Source organism: Fulmarus glacialis, unplaced genomic scaffold, assembly GCF_000690835.1.
Source record: "Fulmarus glacialis isolate BGI_N327 unplaced genomic scaffold, ASM69083v1 scaffold1050, whole genome shotgun sequence".
Classification (NCBI taxonomy): Eukaryota; Metazoa; Chordata; class Aves; order Procellariiformes; family Procellariidae; genus Fulmarus; species Fulmarus glacialis.
Genome location: NW_009189318.1, coordinates 2,221 through 12,217, shown reverse-complemented (window position 1 = coordinate 12,217; position 9,997 = coordinate 2,221). Strand labels below are relative to the sequence as shown.

Below are 9,997 nucleotides of genomic sequence, written 5' to 3'. Positions count from 1 at the left end.
GGAATGAGAAGCTAGTTCCCTTTCTATCCTTTCATCATGGAGCCACAAGATGCAAGCAGTGATTAGGCTTTTAAAAACTTCTGGCATGGCACAAATAGAATTTTTCTTTATTGGAAAAAGAATGCCTTGCAGGGCTGGAATAGTGCATTCTGTACTGTAACCTCAGAGGGAGATGTATCTCAAAAATGTCCTGGCATGGTGTTTGAGAAGAAAACACTGTGCAGAAGAGAGTGTTTTGAGTTGAATTAATTTATGGGTAAGGGGCAGTCACTTACTTCATCCAACAAAAGCAAACAACTCTCCCTCCCTAGGGGCTGAATCTTCTTTGCTTATCCAGTATTAATCCTGAGTATTATGCCTCAGTTTGTAGACTCACACTATGTCAAGCAGTGCTTATAAGAAATTGTTAGGTTCCATAACTCCTTTCATATGAATTTAGAATATAATAAATGTGACTGAAATGATATGAGGAAGGGAATGGTCTGGAGACTCCATGAGTTGGCTTAGACCTTCTGTTCTTGATGGAGATACGATATTAATGATATTTTTGCCTACATTCTGCAGAGATGATCTGTGCAATAATTTATACACAGTATATCTCACTGTGAGCTTTATGGAGAGGATACTGGGGACATGGTTGACTGAAAATGGTCACTTGTCACTGTATAGCTAAGTCCATATTACAGTGTGCTTCTTTGGATGGTTTGAAATCTCTCTTCAGGTACTGACCTGCATTTCAATTTGCTTTCAGATTTCAGGAAGGAATATTGTAAATGAAGACATTCCCAAGCTGCTGGCTGGACCAGAAGCTTCAATCAAAGATAGATAAATGGAAGAGAGATGCCTTTTCTTAATTTCGTGTCCCTCCATTTACCATAGATTTTTTCACGTAGACTTTCTCCCCACTAAGCACAAGGGTATTTGCAAATGCTTCTTGAAAGAGTTAGACCGTCTGTCTTGTGTGCACTTATGATGGGTTTGGGTTGCCTTTTCTTCTTCTGTTCTCCCAGTCCTCCATTCCCTTTTTCTTTCTTGATATTATTGTTGGTTTTATGCATCAATGATTTTTATGAGCTGAATCAGCAGACCTTTTGCTTTGATGTTACTGCTTTAAATAAACCAACCTGCATCACTAATCTTGAGCCATCATTATATCAGGCATTTTTCCATGTAGTGTATTCACCAGAAAAAAAATAGCAAAGCCTGATTGTGATCTCTCATAGGCTGGCATAAATCAGGAGGAGCAGTATGGTCACATAGCACTTTACATATTCCGGGTGAAGTACAAAGAGTACACCCCTTCACAAATGACAATGTAAATACCTCATTTTATGAATGGGGAAATGTCAATATCCTCATTTTACAGGGGAAAGGGAGGCACACAAATGACCAAGAGTAGGGTTGGGATCAGCTCCAAAGAGCTCTGGAAGCCTAACTCTGTATTTCTCACTCTAAGCTTGCTTGTTGATTTGTTTTTGTTTCAGTGCAGACCAAATCAAATTTGGCATGAGCAGACACTTTCAGCTGAAGTTGATGGAGTTACAGTGCTGTAATACCAGTCTCAGTTAGATCAGAACCAGAAATACTATGGAGAGGGCTAAACTCCTGTGTGGAATCTGGAATGTGATTTTCCTGCAGTCCGCGGGTGGATTCAGGCCACACAGAGCTTGTGTGCACATCAAAACAAAGGTATGATTACAGCACAGGTAGACAGATTGTTAAAAGGAATAGCTTCTCATGAGCAGACCATGAGGAACAAGAGTAACAACACACTCCACTAAATAGCCTGTCAGGAATTTTCATGGGCCAGGGTCTCAGAAGAGGAGTCGAAGAGGGAGATGAGTCCATTCTTGTGGATTTTGGCATTGTTTTGGGGAGCGGATATGGGGAGCGGATACCTGAGATAGTGGGGCTGTGGGCTGAAGGGGAGTTCTACATATGAACAGTGTGTCAGGTGGGGGTATCCAAAAATTGGAAGTCAGTAATTCAGTGTTTTAATCCAAGGAAGTTAAAGCATCAGGAAAGCCAGAGAATATTAACAGTTCTACACAGCTCCTCTGACTACTTGGGATATTCTGTAGCACCGTTCCCAAACCAGGCACACCTGTGGTCCTTGGGGCACAGACAAAAAGGTCTTCCTACTGTTGTGAGCATGATGACAGTGGCTTGTGTTCTTGTTTTGTAAGGGTGAAGGTGGCCAGGGATTGCCAGCCTGCTCTTTGGTGGTCTGAAGAGAATGGCAAAGGGAGGGATTGCGCATGGGCTTGGTGACTGAATGGAACTGGGGTAGGGTCTGCAGGATGTTGTGGGTGGTGGAAGTGTGAAGAGGAGCTTGTGTGGAACTACTGTGAGGGTGAGGGAGGATGTGAGGGTGATGGTGTGGTTTCAGTCTTGAAGTAGTACTCTGCTTGCAACTGGTATCTCAGCCTGGATTTCTTCTGGGGATGAGAATTCTGAGGTCTTTGCAAGTGATGAAGTAGCTGTGGTCCAAGGAAAGCATCTCAGTCTACCAGCTAAACAATTGGGAATGTGACCTGCTGCCTAGTATACTATGTGTCTTGGCTGTTGTTTTAGCCACCCTCACCACTAACTCGGCAACATGTCAGTGCCATCTAATAGGGGCACAAGTTTGGTCAAACCGGAAAGATATGTTGTCATGGCTGGGTGAAGCTGCCCACTGCAGGAGCACATGTACTGTAAGGGTGATGTTTTGAGAGCTATCCAATGCTATGGGCTTCTCTAGTGTAGAAATCAATGTCAAGTCCCATACCTGCCCCTTTCTTTCCATCCCTACCAACTTGGGTGTCTTGTCTGACTGATGACAATGTTCTTGGACATCTAAATCCCATTTCAGACCCCCTTTCTCTCTTCCCACAAACACCACTGATCTCTGCTGTTGTGTGACAGGGCTCAGTAAGACTCTTAGCAACTCAGAGGTATAATACGGTGGGTGTGATGGTTGCTGAGTTGCAGCTACTTACACTGAAGCTGAGCTCAGCTCCCTAGCTCTGCCAAAAGTGTGGTGGGTAAGGCCTCCTGTGTACCAGAAGGAACTGTATTGTCTATTCAGAAGCTAGGACATCAGTACTTCAATGCACACTTTTTATAGGAATGGAAAATGGACCATGTCAATTTTTATAGGTATTAATACTTCTCTGTTAGTGAGGACTATGTTAAAGAAGAAATATATTGGGGACCATTATTTTTAATGCCTTCAAATATCAAAAATATTAATAATAGAGTGTAACAGTAGAGGTGGAGGTGAGCCTTCCTAAACTACAGCTGGGCAGATCCTTATCTTTTAGTTTGCTTAGCTCTTCCATTGCTCTCTGGACAGTTTTTGTGATTTGCGATTAACTGCCTTTATCTTCACTTAAGATTCACCCTTACAAAAGTGCTCAGACTGGACAGACCCATGACTAGTGGAGAGGAGGGCCTGGGGTTGGGCCCAGGTCCCTGTTTGCCTGCCCTTCCCCCAAAGTAGACAGCCATTCTTAGGCTGCCTTTGGCTTTTTTTTCCTGCAGGTGCATAAGGCTGCACTGGTTATTCCATCAGGGTGGCACAGTCTCAAGTAATTGTCATTAATGTCTTTCTCCCTCCCTTTCATGTCTGTGAGTCGAAGGTTGGAGATCTTTACTTGCCAGTTCAAATTGCTTAGCACAGCTCATATAGACACCAGCTCAAAGTGGGGTTACTCATAAACTCCACAGGCATTTAAATATTTTATTTGACTTCTAGGCTGCAAAATAGCTTAAGGGAAAAAAATTTAATATGTTCTCTGAAACAAGCACTAGGAAGAGCTTTATGAGTTCCTTATCCTTGCTTTGATCACCAGTTTGAATTTGGTAATGGTCAGACACGCCAGTATAACCCTAGACTGATCAAGATGGGAGTCCAAGTTGAGATTATGGCCTTTTTTTCTTCAGGAGAGGCATATGTTGCATGATTGGACTGATGATCAGAACAGTGTTTTTCAAAAGCAGCCTGCCACATCAGTATGTAAGTTAGTATGTTGAAATTCTGGCTGAAAGAGATCCAGGCAAGGCTGCTGGATTACCAGTTGTGTTTTCAAACTGTTGAAAAAAGAGAGAAAGAAAACTGAACGCTAAACTGAAGAGTTTTGTTTGTTTATTTCTTGATACAGAGGAATTCTCCAAGGCTATTTGCCCTTAAATACTGGTGAGAAGCCATTTAGGTCCTTATATATGCACTTTGTATTCTGTCAGTCTTTGACATTGGCATGAAGTCCATGTAGCTGATCTTGCACGTGAAAATTAGAAGGCTCGATTTGCAATTAACCACTAGGCTAGGGGCAGGAACACTGTTTTCTGTTCCCACTCTGCCATAGACTCAGTGCAATTCTAGACAGGTTGGTTTTCTCTCTCTTTCTCTCATCTCAGCCTTTCTTTCCCAAATATGGGACAGTAACTTGCCTCTCATGGAGAAACATTTTTTTAATGTGTGTAGCACTTTGGTAAGTGTGCTTTGCCTGAGTTATTCGAAGTAGTGTTCTCACTGTACTAATGGAATGCTGCATCTTGATAGACTTCTTTACCTGTCACTTTGCAGGCTCTTGGCAGGCTTTGCCTCATTATAGTCTCCTTGGTTTCCTGAAATGCATTTTATGTTCAGTTAGTTAAAATAATAATAACCCCTAATATTTTTATACCAGTTATTTCTCAGTGAGTACTCTAGCTCAGTGAGGGCAGAGAAATGAAAGTCTCTTTTAGGGTAATGTATGGAATGTAAGCCCTTGTTGTGGAACAAGGAAAGGGTGTGTGGCAGTGACCTTAAAAGGGGTTAAAACTGATCTAAAGCCCCCTCTTTTCAGCTCTGTGCACACTCTGCTTCCTCTCAAGACTGAGAGGAGGACTTACTCCATAAAACTTGTTTATTTTCTTTGTTGTAACAGAACTAATTTTCATTATTATTGTTACTTAACTTTTACCATTTATCATTGTTGTGTAACTCTCCTAGCATTTAAGAAATAAAGGAGAATATAATGGAGTTTCAAGTTAAGGTTGATTTTATTTCTTGCTCTTTGGAGATGCTATCTAAGCTATTAGCCAGCATTAGCTAATTCTTCCCAATAGCTGTGCAGTGTGTTTCATCTCGGAGCATCCTAAAGTGCTTGACAAAGTGCAGATTGAATGCAATAAGTTATTCCAGTGATTTCAGTATGGTTTCCACATGGGACATCATCATTTGACTTGGTCATGGGGCCCACAGACAAATTTTAGCTCTCCAAAAGTGTTGTATAATGAACAGATCTGCGGCTGTAGATGGAGTTCAAACCATCTATCAGAGATGAAGGCTGGCAGCTCCTTCATAGTACATAATTCTGCAGGTCCAGAAGGGAAGATGACATATCCTGCTGGAATAGTTAACTGCACAGTTTTATACTTCGCTCCCAGCCCAAATTCCTCTTTTCCTTGCAGAACTAACACCTTTCAAAGTTCCTGCTGCACATTCTGCTCTTGGAGGGCTTCCACCCACTGAGTAGTATCCCAGCTGGTGTGACAGAGTTCTTCCAGGGACACTGATGGAAACAGCTTGTATTGCTCTTTGGATGGACAGTGCAGGGTGCAGGTGCAAGAATTTGAAGGATCAAAGCAGAATATGAAACTAGAAAGTGGCAAAGAAGTGCATTTAGCAAACTAAGATTATTGACCAGCTTGTCTAGCTCTGGTGAAAGTATTATCTTCTCTCTTACCTGATTGGAAATCATACTACAGCCAGTCTCCTGCCATTTCATACCACCTCTTCACTAGGGTGAATGGTCCTGTGATGGCTGCTTGTGCTCTCTCAGATAACCAGAGGGAAGAAAAAACAAACAGGTTAAAAGGGTTGGGAGATGAAGACAGTGAGAAGTGGATGGGGAGTAGTTCCTTCTCATTGGGCTCTGCTGTTGCTGAGAATGAATGATGAATTCTTGAGCAGGTGGAACCAGGGGCCATGTACAATAAAGATCTCATCCCAAGTACCCTTTCTGGTACTGTTGTGAGACTTCACTGGTCAGTTGCTGCTATAACCTGTAAGTGAGATTCTTCATGGTGAGAAGAAGCCAAATGAGCACTACTGAAAAAAAGATGCTTTGGGCAAAGTGAGATCATCCTGGAGCTGGTGCCAGTCCCACTGGGAACATCTGACGCAACGGCTTTTTTCTAAGATTTAAACTTACCTTTTTTTTCCTTTCTTCTTAAATGCTACAGGCAAACTAGAGCACCATGCCATAAAAAAAACAAAAGTCTTCAAATTATACTGTTGATGCTGGGAGCCAGAGATGCCACCATTTTGCTGAAGTGAGGTGACACATGTTGGATTGGATTTCTATATTTGTTCTTTGTTGGGGGCATATGGAGCTTGAGTGGAGTTTTTTGAGGGCTTCAAAAATACAAATGCAGTGTTTGCAGGCCTGCTAATTTGTATTTGCCTGACACTATGCATGTCCAAATTGCCTGGCTCCCTCCTGAACCCAGGCTTTTTTTTTTTTCTATACATGGGGGAGCCTGCAAAAAAGGCAGCTGCAATTATGCAATTATCTTGAAGAGTGAGGTCTTACTGCATAGCCTTAGGTAGTGCTGGGTGTCATTAATGCTTTAAGCCCTGTTCCTTTCTGCTGGTACAGTGGGTCTCTGCTGGCAGACTCCAGCCAACAACTCCACTGGTGGTTATTTGTTGCTGGGGCATCTTGTTACTTTTCTCTGTCTCTGTAGACAATGGGTCTGATCTTCCAGGAAAGCAGCTGGGAACAAGGAAAAGCTAATTTATCAACCACAAGGCCTGCTTTGCAGACCACTGAAATTAAATATTTTCATTGTCTTCAACTTGACTGAAATGAAGTCCAGATTGTCCCCATTTCCTTTCTGCCTCCCAGTCTGGGGAGAATCTTACCAGTGGAAGGGGACTTGCTAGTCATTAACAGAACAAATTTCTGAGGGGAAGAAGAAACACTGGGGACCTAAGAGAAGTAGGATAAAGATCCGAATAGATATTCCTAAGCAAAAAATCCACTGTTTCCTAGAGGACAAGTTTTTAAATGTGTATGTGGCCCTCTGCAGATCAGCTGCTCTGAAGATAATTGCTGCAGGGAAATTTTTCAAATGTGGCTCTCCCCTTTTAAAAAAAGTGCTGCAGTTGCTAAGTAGAGGTAGGAGAACCAGAAAATGGCTGAGGAAAGAAAACAGATTGAGTCATGATGAGTAGGAGCTGGGATCGACCCATTAAACTCATTGATGAGGTGTGCATTGCATGAAAATGTTTGAAAATGCTTGACACAGACACAAAAGTGTCTGTATGCAATAGTGACTGGTTCTCCATGACTGGAAATAAGAAGACTCCAGAAAAAGTGTGGGAGTGCTGAGTTTTCATAGCTGGAGAACTGATGTTCTAACCCACAGCGTTTTGTGTATGTGGTTCAGCAACACGGGAGGTCTTGCCTGGAAGGCATCACTTCTTCCCTTCACAGTCAGAGCTTTTTGCCCAGACAACAGAGGGTCTCATGAAAATTTCCCTCTGAAGACCCATCTACAGCAAACACATGATGGAGAAAAAGGTAATTCATCAAAAACAGCTTGATGTCACTCAGTGATTTGAAGTGCTCAACCTGTTGCCTTTTGCAATAACATTTCACGTCTTTGCAGACTCATCTCCACTGTTCTGATTGTTGCTTTAAAGTACAGTTGAGTTCCAAGACAGAAGTTAGCTGCATTTCTGCAGCAGGGGTAGGGAGGTTGGTGCCATTCTGTATGAGTATCTGATTTTCACTTGAGCTTTGCTGTCGCTGGGAGACCTTGAAAGGACAGGAACATAGTTTGTTCAGTGTGGTAATTCTTCCATCACTACAGGATCACACTGGGATGCATCAGACTTTCGGTAGCAGTAACTGAACAGTCATCAATAGACTCAAGTTAGATGAAAAAGAGCCTGAAATTGGAGGAGACACCCTTCATTCCTATGAATCCCATAAGTTGTGTGCATCTGCTAACAATGTTCGTTAGTGTTTTCCATTACATTCTTCTAATTTCTTTTTAGCAGTCCCTGTGGAGCATCAACATGAATATTGTCCTCTATTCTTCTCTTTTCCCTTCCCATGCGAAGTACACAGTGCCTCATTCCTACAGACCTGCAGGGCAATATCTCTCCATAACACACATTCCTCAATTAAGAGGGTTTTTGGAAATGTCACTGAAAATACCCGCTGTCATTTGCCCCCAGGCTTATTTGTATTTGAATCCAGTGGCAATGAAAGCCCTGGGGAGCTTTGCCCAGGAGGCTGGGAGCAGATTGCTGGACTGCAAGTCTTTTGCCTCCCTCTAGTGTTTGATGTCTTTATTTTCTTGTAAACTATCGGGACTGATATCCTGCCATGACCTGACTGTGCCCAAGGTCTGCTGCACAGAGAGGAAGAATAAAAGGAAAAAAACCTTGCAGATCTTTTAGACCAGATCCATGAGTAGTGTAAACTGACTTGGATTGCATCCCGCTGGCTTGGGAGCCAGCCTACAGCATCTTAATTTTAAGCACATCCAGCCTGTGTGGTTGCAGTTATATCTTTCTGCTTCTCTTTCTCTTTTAGGATCATTTCCATGTTTAGTTCTTATTCTGCATTAATGCCTGTGTGAATCAGTAGAATGAGATGGAATCTTTGCCCCAGAGGTGAAGAGCAGCTGCATAAGTTGCCTTTTGGAATGTGCTGAAAGTCTTCACATAGTGCTCAGTGTTCACACAGGGAAACTTAGGATCTCTGAAGAGGAGGAATAGGTTGGCTAACAGTTCCTGTGTGGTTCGTTCAGACACCAGCTTCCGATATATCCCTTCAATGATAAAAGTCCAAAATCCATTTCTCCTTTTATTTTTAAATAATGGTGATTTTGGAGAAAATACTTAAGCGAAGGAATATAAGGATTAATCCCACTGATGGGACTCAATACTTTGGCAACCCAGGTTTTGTGTCTCTAGGTCACTACTTTGATTCCAGTCTGGAAGGAATCTTCCCTGGCTAATGGATGTCGTCAGTTGAGTTTCTAATACATTTGTGCTATTGGCCTCCTTGTAGGTACCATCAGTCCTACAAGGGGCATGGATAGCTGGCAGTAAATGATGGGAAGCTTGCAGTGATGCTAACCACATTGATCCTGCTGTGTTGCTGAAACAAATGAAAACAGAAGTCTTCATTTCCCAGGGTTGATTATCCAAACAAAAGTACTCATAGTCAAACCTGATTTCATTGACATGAGTGGCAAAACTGCCAGCGACTGACTCTTGAGAAGAAATAATCCTCCAAGTAAAAGATGCTTTTGTTCTTTTACAAATACATTCTTTCAGGTGGATTTAAAAATACCCATGAAATGTCAGAGTGGGTCCCAAGTCACAGCTTTGGTGAGTGTTGGAGTGCTCAGAGCTTTGGTTTTCTTTCTGTCGTATCTCTTTAAACAAATATTTATTTGCTAAGCACCCAGAGCATGATGAGCTTTTTGAATTCACTGAGACAAGCAACAACCATCACTATAATTCAAAGGATGGCTTTTTAAAAGGGCTTGCTTATTCTTTATGTGGTGATGAAGTGCACTGCTATATAAATGAAGAAAAGGGTGAGCGGCGTTTATGCCTCAGGACACTGTCTGCTCCCTGCAGGGGTCAGCAAGACTATTTGCTCTATCACAGAGAGCACAGCGCTAATAGCAAGAGATTTTATGCCTTATATTTATTTTCAGCTGAAGTGTTAAGGCCTGAACTCTGCAAGAAGCAAGATATTAGTTCTGATGGACCAGTGGTTTGCTAAGGTGGTGTATTCTGCATTCCTATGTCTGCTCCTTAATTGGATTAGCTTGTGGTTTGACTGTAACATGAATATGGGTTATCTCCTCTCTTCTGTGCTTTATGGGGACACAAGGCTTTTTGTGAGTCAGAGATCCAGTCTTATCATGTCTGTTCCAGGGTAGTCATCTGACAATTATACAATTCATTATATTTTCAGTTGTGAAAAGTAAAAGC

The 9,997-nt window shown here is 42.2% G+C and overlaps 1 protein-coding gene across 1 annotated transcript in view; it reads left to right on the top strand.

Annotated features, from left to right (window-relative positions):
• Nucleotides 1-1,133, top strand: part of MXRA8 (matrix-remodelling associated 8) — a 20,574-nt gene extending 19,441 nt beyond the window's left edge. Inside the window, 1 exon segment of the mRNA XM_009581452.1 lies at nucleotides 752-1,133. Coding sequence (XP_009579747.1) covers nucleotides 752-777 — 26 coding nt within the window. The 3' untranslated portion in view covers nucleotides 778-1,133.
• The last annotated feature ends 8,864 nt before the right edge of the window (nucleotides 1,134-9,997 follow it).